The following is a 16,181-nucleotide window of genomic DNA, read 5'->3' as shown; positions in this document are numbered from 1 at the left end:
GCATTTTTTCAGAAAAATTTTCAGTTTTTAGTTTTTATAAATAAGTGACATGCATACCAGGAACAAAAATCAAAAGAAACAAAGGTCCTCTCCCTCTCACCCCAGTCACCTAGTTCTCCTCCCCAGAAGCACCACTGTGATCACATACTGTTCACGAGCTTAGGCATGCGTTTCACACAGATGTGAGTGCACTGTGCACACCACTCTACTTCGAATTTTCCCCTCAGCAGTGTAAGTTGGAGAGAATTCCCCATTAGAGTACTTGTGCAGGCTCTAGAGCTGTCCTGTCAATGCATAGTTCTTAGGTTTAAATTCATTAACATATAATAATCAATTCCTCAGTCACATAAGTCACATTTCAAGTGCTTAATAGCTATATGTGACTAGTGTCTGCTGCCTTGGGCAGCACAGACACACAGCTTTTCCATCACTGCAGAAAGTTCTGTTGGTCAGTGCAGCTCCAGAAAACCCTTGCCATCCATCATTTATCTCAAACCTGTCTCTTTAGGGGCTGCTTGGAAGGGGCTCATGCCCATGGGAGCAAAAGCTCAGCTGTGTTGCTTAAGCCCTCCTTAGCACATGCAATGGGTCCCCCAGCAGTAATAATAATCTCAGTACCCCAGGACCTGAAAGATGCACCTTTAAAAAGATTCTAGGGCTGTGCTGTCTGATATGGGTCTCCTTTTTCCAGCCCTGCCAGCCAACGCTCCTTTCCTGGAACCTGATTTTCTAAGGGTGTCAGCTGAGGAAGGGAAGGCCAGAAGCCTCAGAATTATCCTTACCATGTCATTCAGTTGCTTGACAAACGTTAGGGTGGCCTGCTCTGCACTGGGCCTAGTTCTGAAGTGGAAGCTAAGAGGCTCCTGCCATGGGTGGGACAGAGAGAGACATAAATGGGTCATTCCAATCATGCATAGATGTGGAATGCCTAGGCTGTGCAGTGAGGTCAGTGTGAGCTTCCTGGAAGAGGGGATAACTGAGCTGAGTCCTGGGGGTTTGGAAGCCATACCCCACAGAGCCAGGTAGTGAGATCAGTAGGGCTAGGTCAGGCTGGGCCCCAAGTACCAGTACACAAACCTGAGCCTGGCACTGGGGGGCCCGGAAAGGGCTGCTGCTGTGGAATGTGAGCAGTCATTGGGTTGGAGAGGATGTGGGGAAAGGCTGGGTGAGTTCAGCTGTTGGCAATTTCACGCCCCCTCCTCAGCCACTTCTTGGGGACAGGTTCCAGCAGTTGGGCCCAGGTGCCGAAGGTCAAATTTCGGTAGCAAGAGAATAAAAAGAGATTTCCTTTGGAGGGAAGCCTTCTCCCCCCAGAAAGAGTTGCAGCTGCCTCTACGCACATACTCTGGGATTAGGCTAAATCCTACAGCAGGTGGAGGGGTGGGAGGGGGACTCCCAGTTAAGAGTCCTGGAGTGTGGGAAGGGGTGGGCGGTGGCAGCTGAGTGTGCACACATGAGTGTGTCTGTACCTGGGGATGGGTCTTCTCCACTTCAGTTCTGCCAGGTGTGGTCCCAGACTGGGTGCCAGGACAGTAACTACTATACTGCAAGCAGGGGAGGGGTGACCATACAAGAAGACTCAGTAGATGGGGGCAGAAGTTTCCCCTGGGGAGTGGAGAGAGTAGGTGTAAGAATGTTGTTTTTCACTGAAAAGGTTTTGTGCCTTGGAGTTTTCGTTTAATTTGTTGAAACTATGTACATGTTATGCCTCTTTAAAATCATGGTTCTCAAAGTATGGCCCCCAGACCAGCAACAACTGCATCCATTGGAAATGCAGATTCCCAGGCTTCACCTTGAACTTACCAAACACAAAATACTGGGGTGAGGCCCAGCAATCCAAGCCCTCCAGAAGATTCTAATATATACTAAGATTTTAGAACTACTGATTTAAAATATCTATCAAAGCAGTGGTTGCTTATTGGTGCTCAGTTTGGAAGAACACTACTGAGAGCATCTCTTTTCTACAGCGATGAGAGCCCCTGAATGGGGGTGCTCAATGTGAAGGGATGCCCAAGCTGGAAGCAGGGTCCAGGGTAGGCCACTTTTAGAAATGAGGTTCGAGTGAGATATAAAGGGTGAGTAGGGCTTGGCCAGGTGAGGCAGGGAGAAAGAGTGCTCTCTAGGAAGGAACGATCCATGTCAGGGCCCGGAGATGGCAGGGGCGAAGGCCACGGTCTGGAACTCAAAAGGGCGGCACCCAGCACATACATCTGTGTTTGGGTGTTGTGAATGTCTGTCCACCATGTGTGTGAACATCCCATTAACAGATGTCCCCTGCTTCTTGCAAACTCAGAGACTGTCCTGGTCCTTGGAATGGTCCAGCCGACCACGAGGGCTGTGGGAATGAGCTCTGCGGTGGGACAGAGCACCTGGTCTGGAGCACTGACTCTCCTACTCCCCCGACTACTCCCCGTGTAACCTTGGGACAGTCACTTCCTCCTCCTGAGCCTCATCTGGGCAACAGGGCCAAGAATGCCTTCCTAGAAGGGTTGCCACAAGGAGAGAATGAGGTCATGGCAACCTGGCCCTGGGGGCCATTCCCTCCTAATCCCTGGGCTGTAGCAACAACAGCCGTTGTTGACTGAGCACTTATAACCACTCAGGCCTATCATCATTCCTGTTTCAGGCTCACAGAGGGTAACTTTGGTCATAGCACGCGCACACACACACACTCACACAGGGCAATCTAACCTGCCTCCCAGGTGCTTATTTCCTCCCAGCAACCTCTTGCCCCTTGGCACCGAATTCCCAGATTAGAGTGGCCATCTGTTGCTCCCACCAGAGCCCTAAGTGGCAACTAGCAAACAGTAAGTGGCAGATAGGAGGTGACACAGTGCTTTTTCTACAGGCTCCCGAGGCCAGCACTACTAGCTAGGAAGCTACTCAGAACCCAGGTGGAACAAGAGTACCAGGCTCCAGATGCTGCCATGCTGCCCAGAGCAAACTGAGGGAGGGGAGATGGAGCAGCAAAACTCATGTGGGGGAATTAGCAGCATCTGTCTCATTCTTACACAGGACATGGGGAATTTGGAAGGGCCTTAGTGAGTGTGCGCTGCCAGGGATGCTGGCAAGGAGGGGGCACAGGGTGGGCAGCCGAGCCCCTCCTAGCACCTGGGAATTACCATGCAACAGCTGCCCCTGTCACTCTGGCCTCTACATGTACAGGATCTGAAGGGAACCTGGGCCAGGGAATCAATTCAGCTTCTTCCTTAGTCCCCCATCCTTGTGACCCTGTGCCTGTCATACCCTCGGTTTCTCCATTAAATTGGGAAGATTCATCTTTATATGGTGAAGCACAGCAGTAGGTGGCTGAGCCAGGCAGGGCAGTGGGCTCACAGTGGGCAAGTGGAATATGGGGGCTTTCATTCGTCATCCCCTGTACTTACTGCTCTAGCCTCCCAACCCTTTCCTTCTCCAGGTGGGGTTTGAGTAATCTGCCTGTCCTTTGACTGGGCTGGTGAAGAACACATACACTGGCCAGTGACCACCAGGGGAAGATTCAAAATTTGGGAGAGGGGCTCAAGTCAGAAAGTTTGGGGGCTCCAGGGAGCCAGTGAGGGTCTTTGAGAGCAGGAGGAGCATAAGCTAAGAGCAGCTTTTGGAAGCTGCCTCTGGAGCAACATGCACAGAATGGGAGGGAAGGAGACAGAGGAGACCTTGCCTGAGAGGGGGACACTAGGGCTGCTATGAAGCCCATGCACAGTTCAGTGGGATACTCAGCATAACCCATGTGAATGCTGCATGGTGTCCTTCCCCAAATATGTGCTCATCCAAGACTCAATTCATCCTAAACCCTAAGCCCTGGGAGGTAGAAGCACCTTACTCATATGGGTGAAGAATGTGACCACCAGAGAAGGGACAGCACCTGGCCTCAGGACACAGGAAGCAGCAGGCTTTGAAGTGTGTGGCTGGCTGCAAATCCAGTGTTCTCTCCACTCCATTAAGGAATTGGCTTCCTGAGGGAAAGGAAGTGGTCAGGGACAAGTCCTTGTTTTCTGGCCTGGTACCTCCTCTGAGATGGAGTTGTGGAGGATATGCAGTTTAGGGGGTCGGGGGACATGAGTGAGTCAGAGAGCGCATAGTCAGGGTGAGGGGATCCAGAGCAGGAAGAGAAGCATGGCCGTGAGCGGCTGCTCAGTCTTCCAGGAGGGCTCTAGTCCCAAATTCTTACATGCAGTCTTTTCTGACCCTGCATATATTTTCAGCTGTCACCCCCTGGGAGGTCATGGGGCAATCCAGGCATTGTCCCCAAAGGATCTGCCTGGCTGGGCATTTCTCCTGTCCCAAGGAGACAGGGCAGGAGAAAGCCCCAGACACTGGGGCAGGTACCTCCACTCCGGGGTCAGGGCTAGAGAGCGGCAACTGCTGTAAAGGAGCTGGGGAAGTTTCCAAGCTCAGAGCCCTGGGAAGCTGATCACCCACCCCTGCAAAGGGTGTCTGAGAACAGGGCCATAATGGCCTCCCCAGGGGATGACCAGGCACACAGGGACAGCTGCAGCTCAGCCTGGCGGCAACCAGCTGCTGCCTGGGAGACTGGCCAGGGTGGAGCGGGGCGGGCACAGCCCCCACCCACCCCCAGCCCGAGCTGGAGGGCGTGGGAGCGGGCAGCAGCCTCGAAGCTGGGTTTCAGACTTTTATGCTGTGTTATAAAAGTCAGCTTGGTTAATGCTGAGCAGATGGGGGAGGGGTACTGTGAGAGGGATAGTCCCAGGGCATGTGTGCGCACGCACACACACACACACACGCATGTACAGAGGGTACAAGAGTCCTGCCCAGGGATGGTTCCAAATGGACCCCTCTGCCCATTAGTGCTTGTTAACACCATCACGTACACAAGATGGTGCCGGTAAGACAGGCAGACCAAGACAGAGGTGCATGCAGGCTCCTGGGTTCACCGAGGCAGATGAACGTGAATGTATACCCAAGGCATACAACCCCTCAGTCTGTGTCACCAGGTAAAATTTCAAGCTTGGAAAATCCCTCCACTCTGTTCCCCCTCTATCCGCAGCAGGGAAGATGGCAGGCACACAGAGACTTAATTTTGAAAAAATAATTTATAAAAAGCCATTTGCTTTCGTCTCTTTGGCAGGCTTCCAGCCTCTCAGCTAGGAGCACAGGGGCCAATGTCCTCCCACCAAGATGCTGAGACAAGCAGCAGAGGGAGGCACAGGAGGCCTAGGGAAATGGGGTTCAGAGACCCAAGACCTCTCTTGGTATAAGGAAGCAGGGGGGTTTAGAACAGCCCTGCAGCCTGGTCCAGCCAAACCCCTGGAACAGGACTGAGTGCCAAGGCCCAGAAGGCCAAGCAGTACCCTCATGCTCAGGTCATCAGGACCCTGGGGCCATGACTCCAAGAGCAAGGGTAGGTCTTGAGATTGGGGCTTTACTCAGTTTCGGGAACAGGAGGCCTCAACTAGGGACCAAGACCAAGGACAGACTTCTCCAAAACCAAAACAGATCTGGGACAGTACCCTGAGGTCATGGCATAGGGCTGCCAAGGTTGAGCATTGCTAGGCTATAGCTGAGCCAGGCAGCCAAGGCCACTGGCCAGCTTGCCTGTACAACCTAGAGCCCCTGCTCAAGTCTGCATAGTGGGGAAGGGGTAGGAGCTGGGCCCCGGTGGCAGGGGGTCATGGCTGAAGACAGAGTCACTGGAGGAGCAGGTACTGCTGGCATCCCCACTGGCAGGAGAGTAGGGTCCAAAGGTCAGGCGGAGGTCAAGGTACTATAGGGAACAGTGCTGGTCAGCTCTGGTAGTCAGCTTAGATGAGGCCCAGAGGGGAGCAGGCAGAGGGGCATCGTGAATTAAGAAGGGAGCAGTACCTCCTCTGAGATGGCCAGCAGGACCTTGTCCAGAGCCTCAACCAGCTGCTTGAAAGTGGGCCTCTGAGAAGGAGCTGCATGCCAGCACTCACGCATCAACCCATACCTGGAAGAGGTGGGGTAGAGGGTCAGAAGCTCCAGGTAAGGGGAGGAGCTCATGGCCCTGCAGGGTGGGTGTGAAGGGGCAGGGCTTAGTGAGGAGCAGATGGGGCCATTCAGTGGGAGGGCACAGAAGCCAGGCCAGGACCTCCTGGCCCTGTCAGGGAGGAGGTGGCAACAGTGAGTTGGTGCTGACCACTCCCCAGGGCCAGACCCTGAGGCCAAGGTAAGGGCGGAGAATGAAGACTGGGAAGTGGGTGAAGTAGGGTAGGGCCTCACAGCTCTGGGGGGCAGTTCGGGGGCCGGTCCATCCGATGGCCCTCCCGCAGCAGTGAAAACAGCTCCTCCACAGGGATGCCGGGGTACGGGGAGCCCCCGAGGGTGAAGATCTCCCATAGCAGGATCCCAAATGACCACCTAGAGGCAGGACCAGGGCTCAGCAGGGCAGAGCTTCACTCCCTGCTCCTGGGGTTGAGCTGGGGAGCCCATGGGTGCAGGGTGGGACTTCTTTTGGAGTTTGGTCTCACTCAGGCCCCAGGGCTGCATGGCCTTGGGCAAGTGCTCTACCCTTTCCGTGGGGTAGGACAGTGATTGCTGGCAGACACTCCAGACTCTCAACATCCAGGACTCACACATCACTCTGGTGTGTGTAGACTCGGTCAAATAAGGCCTCAGGTGCCATCCACTTGACAGGCAGGCGGCCCTGGACAGGGGGAGGAAGCATGGGTGCCCTTCCAAGTCCCACAGATCCTGGTGCTCCCCCACCCCATCCACCTTTGTCCCGTCTCCCTCACATTGCTGGTTTTCTTGTAGTAGTCAATGTGGTGGATGCCACGGGCCAGCCCAAAGTCAGCAATTTTCATCACATTGTCTTCTGTCACTAGCACGTTGCGGGCAGCCAGGTCCCGGTGGATGCACTGGGGGCAGGGCAGGGGACTTTGTTTATTAGGACACATGGCTGGGAGCTGGGTACATACTACCTCGCTCACAGTGACCCTGTGTGGTAAGGATCAGCTACTCATTTTACAGATGAAGAAGTTGAGTTCAGAGAGGGGAGACCTACACTGGCGAACTTCAAGGCCTGCATCCCCTCTCTCTTGCATCGCTTCTTCCCTAGCCCTGTCTATCAGTTAGGGAGTGTGTGAGGAATGGGGACATGCAGTGTCAACTGTGTATTTATGAGGGGGTACAGAAGGATTTGGAGACATTTAGACAGGGTAATACAAAAAGGGGAAAGAGGGAGATTAGGGGACATTTAATGCTGGGTTAAGAAAGTATGCAGATTGAGCAGTTGGAGTGGTCTAGAGTGCTACCGACTGTGCATACCTTCCTTGACTCCAGATATTGCATGCCTCGGGCTACCTGGTAGGCGCAGGAGACCAGCATGGGGAAGGAGAGTGGCCCCTCACTGCTCCTCTGCCCATCAGGGCTGAGGTCAGGGCCTGGGGGGCGCCGGGCCCTCAGGAACTCCCGAAGATTTCCCTTGGCGGCACATTCCACAATCACATACAGGGGGCCTATGGAAGCGAGGGGGGTACAGGGAGGTTGCTGAGGCTGTGGCTCTGTGCTCCAACCACCCCTGCACCTAAACCCACCCTGCCTTACCTTCCTGGGTACAGACACCCAGCAAGTTGATAATGTTCTTATGTCGGCCAATCAGCTTCATCACCTCCATCTCAGAGACCAGGTCTGCCAAGTCCTTGTCAGAGGCATTGTCTGCAAGGACAAGAGCCAGGGTGACTACACAAGAGAGGCTGCAGGACTGGGGACAGCACACAGAGAGCTGGATGCAGAGTCAGGAAGGTCTGGGCTTTAAGCTCTACTAGGCCATATGGCCTTGAAAGTTTCCTTACCTCCCTGAACCTTAAGTTCTTCTTATATGAAATGAGACAACAGATCATGCCCTACCTCTTACAGCAGTTGTAAGGAAGCAATAAGATCAAGGATCTAAAAGAGGTAGGCCCTCCAGGAAGTGGCACGAGGAAACAGGACAGAGAGAAGGAAGAGCCCTAAACAGGAAGGAAGCTCTGTCTGGAGGGCTTGGCATTAGTCCCTGAATGGGGTGAGAGCTCCTGGGGGTTGGAAGCAGGCTGGCGCCCTGAGGTCTGTCTGTCCAGGGCCTGGCAGCTATCTGGCCTGAAAATTGAGGGAGCTGCCGGTGGGGTACAGCTCAGGAAGGCTATAAAGAAGCTGTTCCAGCTTTTTTTGAGGAGGCTGAGGACCAAGGGCTGACCTGTGGCCCTGGGCCAATGACATATCCTCCCCCCCAGACTGTACAATGCACATTTCTCAACCCCTGTCTCCCAGAATGTGCCAGGTGGCCCCAGCTGTGCAGAGAGGAGGGAGGCGGGGGAGCAGAACAGTGGTTTGGGCTGCTCTTGTAGAGGGGGCTGAGGGACAGTAGCAAGAGGCCCTGACGGTAGGTTTCATGTATGTCCTAAGCACTTTGGGGCTGCTGCTTGGGCTGTTCTTCTAGAGTGGTGGACATGGGGACAGACTGGGTAAGCGACCAGGGGGAGCTGAGGGTGTGATTGGGAGGGAATCATGAGGAATGAGGCAGACACCGGAGAAGCTGGCAAGGTTATTTGAGGCCAAGGCTGACATGGGATATCAAACCCCATCAACCCAAATCCTAGTAGTCATCATCATCCCAACAGTTAGGATTTTATACATCAAGCACTTTCCACAAACCTCAGCTGAGGGGTAGCATCTATCATGTTAACATGTGAGGAAACGGGTTCAGAACTGATTTGCCAGGGTCAGTGGTAGAGTTGTGTCCTAGGCCTTGCCTGGCCTCCAGTGCTTACCTGATAGCACCATGAGCCCCTTCTGTTAGTCCCAAGGCCATAGCACCTCCCCCAGGCCACCACACTCACCCTTGAGCATCTTGACGGCAACAGTGCTGGCTTGGTCAGGTCGGGCAGGGTCCATGCCGAAAGCCTCTGCACGCACCACCTGCCCGAAGCAGCCCTCACCCAGGGGCTTCCCGAGCACCAGCCTGGATGTGAGAAAGCCACGACCTCAGCTGTCTGGCCATGACTGCTGCCCAGAGCCTGCATTCCCACCCTCACTCCAAGCAGTGTACCTGTCCCGGGGGAATTCCCACAGTGGGTCAAGAGGTAGGTCTAGACTCACGAGGCCTGCAAGCAAGGGGGGGCCACTGGAGGAGAGACGGACACCCCGCACCAGGGATGAGCTTGACTTGGCTGAGGAGCCTGACTCCAGAGAGAACTGCAAAGTGGGAGGCTTGGTCGGCCTGCAGAGCTGGGAGGCAGGCGGAGAGGCTCACTATGGGGACACAGGGGTGGGGCATGGCATGGTACCTGTCGGGCCAGAGGGAAGCGGGATAACTTCTGCACAGTTGCTGGCTGCCGGGGGTGCCGGCCACGGAGCACCTGCCCGTGATACAGCCCAGCCAGCAGCAAGAGCACAATCAAAGCCAGAGAGCCTGACACGTACAAGATGATGTCTGTGTACCTGGCCTCGGGTGCTGCTGCTGTCCATGTGAAGTCCTCCTCTGCCCACACACACACACACAGACAGATAACTGACTGGTCAGTGGTCAGATGGCCAGCACCATCCCCCCTAACTCAAGCCCTTATGGCTCCCAGTACACAAAGGAACACACCACGAAAGCTATGGGTATACCCAGTCCCTCATACCCTTGCTCTTGAGGGTTACACCAACAGTCACACATGGACATGCACAGAGGGACTGCTACATGCAGAATCAGACACACAAATCCACATATCACATCTCACCCAGACCTTACAGGCCAAGGAGACTGTCCTAACAGGTCATACCGTTCATTGCTAGATTGGAGTGGGTTCCCACAGCCTCTCTTGGTAGGCCCCTCAGGTGCTCACCTGGCAGCACCGTTAGCCAGGCTGACTGGTAGGAAAGGCCAATGGAGTTGCCTGCCAGGCAGGTGTACTCTCCCGCATCCTCGGTGGACACATTCCGAAGGTATAGGACCTCTACTTCTGAGCTATTGATGTCTGCTGTCTGGGATGGGAGACACACTCAGAGTCCCAGCAAGGGCCACACTGTAGACAGAAAGGGAGCTGGGGCCCACCTTCCCACCCCCTGTGAGAGAACAGTAAGGCTCAGGGGCCTGTGGGGGCTGCACCTTTAGGACTTGCACATAGGGGAAGCCATCAGCACCAAAGCTGCTGCCATTGATGACGATGTGCTTCAGCCACTGGATGTGGGGCTGGGCATCACTGTACACCTTGCACAGAAGCTCCACATCGCTGCCTGCCACAGCTGTGGTGTTGGCCGGGAGCCCTGCCTGCAGGATGGGCCGGTGCGGGGACCGCTCTGGGGGCCAGGACAGGTCATCAACTCTGACCAGTGGCACCTACAGAATCACCCTGGTCACCTGCCTTCAGTGCCCTCCCCACCTAGCTCAAGGAATGGAGCTTCCTGATAGGCAGCTTAGACCTTGTCCATCCCCTGATTATCCTACTTAAACATTCCATGACTCCCTATTACCCTTGGGGTCAAGGACAACATCTCAACCTAGCATTCAAAACCCTCTATGGCCTGGCTCCCTACTTAAATGCCACACCACGGGTATATACCTCCCCACAAATGCTTTGCATCCATTACACCAGGGCCTTTACTCAGCCTGTGCCCTCTGCCTCCACATCTTTCCCATTTTTCCTCTCAACCAACCCCTCTTCCTCCAGGCCCATGCTATGCCCTGTGCTTCCCTCTGACCACCAGCTGGACACTTTGAGTAACTTGAGTCATCAAGACTAAGTCCAAGTTACCTGACAGCCTGGGCCCTACCTGAGGGTATTAGGGCTTCCACATACACCACCTTCCTGCCCATGTGCTCACCTAGCACGTCCAGCAGATAGCTATAGTGGATGCTTCCCAGAGAGTTCTCCACGAGGCAGGTGTATGTGCCACGGTCCGAGGGCACCACACTTTCCATCACCAGGCTCCAGTGCTGGTGGCGCAGCTGGGGGCAGGGGAATTATTTATTAGGGGCCATCTCCACTCAGGGTGCCAGGGCATAAGGAAGCTAGATACTGCCACACAGGGATCTTCTTAAGCTCTCTAGGCCAGGGCCCTTGAGGCAAAAGGAGAAAGTTCTAAGAAGTGTCTGGGCCCTGGGTTTGAGTCTTTTAGTTCAACCTCTTCTTAGCTGTACCACCGTGAGTCAGTCTTTGCTCTGAGTTTCAACTTCCTCACCACAACCTGAAGCTGACCTGCAGGGTCTCATCATGAGAATGAGCTGCGAAAACTTATCTGATACCTGTCAGTCAATGATTCTTCCCACTTTACAAGGAAAACTAAAGCTGAGAGGTTAAGTCACCTGCTGGAGAGTGACAGAGTGGGAACTTGAACCAGAGCTGTCCAAGTCAGTCTAGTGCTCCTTCTAGGGCCCACAGTTACCTTCCTTATTAGAGAAGGAATCATATATAGGTATAAGGAGACCAGTGGGGGAGTGAAAATGAAGGAGCAGACGGTCTGGGAACCCAGAGACTCACCCGAATACCTCCAATGCGATGCTCCCCATGGAAGTCTTGTCCATCCTTAAGCCAGCGGATAGTGGGCACAGGGTTGCCTGCCGCTGGGCAGCGGAACTTGATGGTATTTCCAGCAGGCACTGCATGCAGTTTCTTCTCCATGCGCTGGGGATGTGTCCAGTAGGGTGCTGGAGGGAAGGGGAAGGGAGAACTTAGCACCCCAAGTATTTCCACATGGGTCTCTTCTCAGTGACCCAGCTGGAAGGTAGGGAAATGGGTCCTTGAGGACTCATACTGACCTTGCTGGGGGTAAATGTGCCCATTTGAGGGGACTCTGGGGGCCTTGGGTTCCTCATCACCATTGCTGGAGGTCAAAGAGTCTATATTAGGGACAGAGGGAGGCATCTAAGGTCAGGATGAAGAGAGTATAGCTCCTTAGGTACCCCTTAGCCCCTGCTGGACCCCCTTACCATCCAAAACCAAGGTGACATTGTGTAGGACAAGCATGGAGCCTCGTGCCAGGCAGAGGTAGCAGCCAGCATCCTCAGGTAGGAAGCTGGCGATCTCCAAGCGGCCCCTCCAGCCTCGTACCCGACCAGCAGGCGCTAGACGGCTGCCCTCCTTGTACCAGTGACCACCACGCTCAGCCCGCCCACAGCATAACCGCACAGGCTGCCCAAGGGCCACGGTCAGTTCCTGCTCTTGCTGCTCTAGGCTGGGGGCCAGGCAGGGCTCTGTGGGGTGAGGGCAGAGGTCAGTGAGCCCTGTGGCCTCAGCTAAGGCAGCAACCTGACTGTGGAGAACATGCTGCACACACAGTGCACAAGCACCCCTTGACACATGCTAGATACCCACTTCTCCTTCACACACACACATACACACACAGAGTCAAATGCTACACACACTACAGGCAGGGCAAATGCCATGCCTCTGAAACATATCACACGCACAGTGCATAGCTGGACTGGACATGCCACTGCCCAAGATACACACACACATGCCACATGCTGTAGTTGCCACAAATAAGGCACACACACCTCCAGGGCACATCACACTCATAGTGCAAATACCATACATGCTGCCTGGGCCTCCCAAGCCACACATCCAGTGCACAGAACACATATACACACATAACACACACACAGCTGAAAAGGCTCACCACCAGCTGTGCAGCCCAGCTCAGGGTCCTTCACCCTGCAAAGCCAATCCTCTCTTGTGGACACAGAGATAGGTAGATGCTTGCTGGGAGCCAGAAACTGAGTCTCAATGGTTGGACCCTGCCCTGCTGCCACCTCTTCAGGGCCTGGGCCAGGATCCTCTCCAGCCTCACTCAGCCAGCAGCCCCTCCAGCTGCCCACCCCTTCCACCCTTTCCCTCCTTGGAGGCCATACCCAGCTCCATTTCCTCAGAGGCCTCAAGGGACAAAGATGGAGCCCTGGGCGCCCCCAGCAGGACCCCCAACAGGGCCAACAGCAGCCGCATCTCCTTCCTGCTGCTCACAGGGACCCAGGCTGGGCTTCCCACCGACTGCCTTCCTGAAACAGGGAGGGAGAAGAGTTCCTACTACGTGTGAACCTTTACTGGTACTATTCTCCTATTTTGCAGATGAGGAAACTGAAATAGGAAGTGGTCAGCAGACTTGTCCAAGCCCCCTGCCAGGCAGCAGCAGGGCAGAGACTGGAACCAGCTCTGCTGTTGCCAGAGCCCAAGGTCTCCCCACAGGAGGTTGTGCAGGGAGGCAGGGCTGGGCTTCCTGCTCTCCTTGGGTCCTGCTGAGACCCTGGCACAAGTTCAGAGAAAGGGCAGTTTTGAGATTCTTTCCTTAGAGGGAAGCTGAGAACAGAGACATATCTTCTGCTTGCTTTCAGCACACATAATTTATTTTTTGCTGAATAAATGGATTTATTGCTAAAGAGCCAGAAAAGAAAAACATCTGAAATATAATACAAGGCCAAACTACAGCATCTGGATATTATCTGATCTGAGCCCCACTCCTTATAGCATTGCTGACATTTCCATGACCACCTTTGAATGTCTCCAGTGGCAGGGTCCTCGCTACTAACAAGGCAGCACATTCCATGGCAAGCAGAAGTTCTTCCTCATGCTGAACCAGAATTGCATCCTGGGGATATCTCTGCTTTTTTGTGCCCCCACAACTCCATCAGAGGCAACACAGCCTCTTGTAAAGAAATGTAGACTCTATTATCTGACACAGCCAAGGTCAAATCCTGACTCTTACCAACTTGCAAGTCCTTGTCCCTCTCTGGACTCTGTACTCACAGGACTGCTTTGAGAATGAAAGTTCCTGTGTAGAGGTGGGCACACAGAATGCAGGAATATTCTTCTCCCCCTCGCCCTCTCCATGACTGTTACCCTGGGTCTGCCCTCGGCCAGTCACCTCCAGTTCTGGCACTGTTCCCGTCAGGCGTGATGTACATGCCCACCCCATCCAGTTACCCTCCTTCACATGCCACCAAGGATGTCTCCATCTCCCAAAACGAACACCCAAAACGGAGCCCCAGTTAGAGCAGGGGAAGAGGATGACCAGTGCAGTTCCAAGGGCCTACTGGCTCCTAACCTGGGGCTGGGTAACAGGTGGCACTAGTGTCTCTGGATCTACCCTGTCCAGAAGCCCACCGCACCCTCTCTCCTCAGCCACTGAGCCCCCACCCAGCTCTTGGTCTGAGGCAGGGGCACTTAGCTGGTCCTGGCCAAAGCCCCTTTAAACTGCTCCATCCTTGGATTGCCCCCACAGCTGGGACATCACTTCTGTCCCCTCTCTTCAGTCCTCCCCCACTTCCAGTCCATTTTGTTGGCTCCTCAGTCTCTCTCCTGTCCATTCTACCTCCCCTGCCTAGATTCAGGGCAGGCCCGGTCGTCCCTAGGTTGGGCTTTTGTAAACATCTCCCTGGGCTCTCCAGTCTCTGGTCTCCAGAGGAGCTTTAAAAATGACACATCTGCCATGTCACCCACCTCTCCTCCTCCAGCTTACATGCCCTTAAGGCCTGTTTGTGTCCATTAGGATTCAGTCCACACTGTTTACCCAGCGTCTGGGGCCTCCCTTCCTGCCATTGTCAATCTTTTTGGTCACACCATCTGCCCCTTCAGCCTCTTCAGCACTAAAGCCATTGGCTTTCAAAACTAGGCAGGTCTTCTCCCGTGCACACCTCTGTGCCCCCTCTTTCTCTTCTCCACCTGGCTTAGATGCCACTGTCTCTGTGCCAGCCCATTTCCAGAGTCCTTCCTCTAAAATCCCATCACCCTGCTTTGCTTTACAGAGAGGGCAGCTCTCTGAGTCCACTGCTCCAGTTGGGAGTGGACTGGGGAGCCCCAGGGTTTTTATTCCCGTCCCAAGGCTGCCCTGCCCTCAGAACCTCACAGCCTTTAGTAGGGTCACACATGGCCGCTGACCAACCAACCGTGGAGCCAAAGAGCCTGACTGCATCAGACAGTCCTGAGTTCTCCTACTGCCTCCCACACTCAAGCTCTGGGGGACCCTGGGCAAATGACTGCACCTCTCGGAGCCTCAGCTTCCTCATCTCTACTCCGGGCGTGCGGATGATCCAATCCAGCAGCCGAGAGACAAGCGGGCTCTTCCCTCTCGTCTACCCGGCCACCCTAAGGGGAGGTGCGAGTTGTCACGCGTCCCGAGGGGGAGCTGCAGACCGCCGGCCCACCCCGCCCAGGTGGGCAATGAGTAACCAGGTCCGCGGCCAGGGTGCTCTTTGGACAGTGAGGGACAAAAGGCCCTGTGTGTGCTGCTGGTTACTGATTTACCGTCCCCTCCACCCACCACCCATCCTATCACCTTCCCCTCACCCCCGGCCAAGCAGACGTTCCGGTCCCCAGGGCTGGGAGGGAGCAGCTCCTGGAACCCCGCCGCCGCTCGCCCCCTGGCGGCTGGGAGCATAGCCTGGGCCTACACGGAGTCGCTGCTCCCCTCGAGCCTCAGTGGCCCGGCTCCTGGCACGAGTCCCGGCTCACCTGGGTCCTCCGCGGCCCGGCTCCGAGCTCCCGCTAGCCCCGACCTCGCGCCCAGCGATGACAGCCGACTCAGGCCGGGAACTCCTCCGCCCGGGGCGGGAGAGGTAGGAAAGCACCGCGACAGCGGCTGGGCCCCAGGCAGCCCAGCACCCGCCCACCTCGGGTCCCGCCCACCTCGAGGCCCGCCCCTCCTGGGCCAGCGCCACTCTGACAGCGGCGTGGCTGCGGGTGCCACAGCGTCCAGCCCACCTGGAGACCACTCCCCGAACCCAACAGAGCCGAGTCGCCGACACTGCCCACCCAATTCCAGGGCCCCGACCAAGTCTGTTACACACAACCTCAGACTTTGCCTCTTTTGCCCCACCCAGACCGAGTTTTCTGGTCCATTACTCTATCCCTAGCTCTTCACCCCGCAGGGAAAAAGACCCAGCAGTCTGATCTGCCATCATCCTCAGACCTTGGCCCAACCTGGCACCACTGTGTTTTGCACAATGGCCGTAGAGTGGCTAGGAGATCCCTCTGCTCCCATACCCATCTGTTCTCTGCACAACCTTCAAAGTGATCATTTAAAATACAAATCTGGCTGTATCAACTACGCCTTTAAAACTTTCCACTAGCTTCCCATAATCTTAGTATGAACTGACCCCTACCCACATCTCCAGAGGAATCCTTCATCCATTTATTCCTTGCTCTTAACCTTACCTCTGGGCCTTTGCACTTATGGTTCCTGAAAGCAAATTCTGGCGCGTTAAGACCCCCACCTCTTAAGATCCAATCACCACTGACCAGATGGTC

General features: G+C 55.0%; 1 protein-coding gene across 10 annotated transcripts; it reads right to left on the bottom strand.

The window, feature by feature from the left end:
• Positions 1-5,035: 5,035 nt before the first annotated feature.
• Positions 5,036-15,550, bottom strand: FGFR4 (fibroblast growth factor receptor 4). 10 transcript variants are annotated; one of them, XM_073232679.1, is made up of 18 exons: positions 15,387-15,519; positions 12,794-12,937; positions 11,873-12,136; positions 11,702-11,782; positions 11,424-11,590; positions 10,768-10,891; positions 10,052-10,242; positions 9,789-9,927; positions 9,246-9,439; positions 9,008-9,153; positions 8,799-8,920; positions 7,528-7,638; positions 7,249-7,439; positions 6,717-6,839; positions 6,555-6,625; positions 6,202-6,339; positions 5,824-5,929; positions 5,036-5,725 (listed from the first exon to the last, which is right to left on the bottom strand). In XM_073232679.1, the coding sequence occupies exons 2-18, from the start codon at positions 12,882-12,884 to the stop codon at positions 5,579-5,581; spliced, it is 2,406 nt and encodes an 801-aa protein (XP_073088780.1). In that variant the 5' UTR covers positions 12,885-12,937; positions 15,387-15,519; the 3' UTR covers positions 5,036-5,578. The 10 variants fall into 10 exon arrangements, with proteins under 10 accessions (XP_073088780.1, XP_036851093.2, XP_073088785.1 ...); XM_036995198.2 differs by having other exon boundaries at positions 9,058-9,439; XM_073232684.1 differs by lacking the exon at positions 9,008-9,153 and having other exon boundaries at positions 9,400-9,439.
• Positions 15,551-16,181: the final 631 nt, after the last annotated feature.

Source organism: Manis javanica, chromosome 1 (genome assembly GCF_040802235.1).
Source record: "Manis javanica isolate MJ-LG chromosome 1, MJ_LKY, whole genome shotgun sequence".
Taxonomy (NCBI): domain Eukaryota; kingdom Metazoa; phylum Chordata; class Mammalia; order Pholidota; family Manidae; genus Manis; species Manis javanica.
This window is presented reverse-complemented; position numbering and strand designations above follow the sequence as displayed.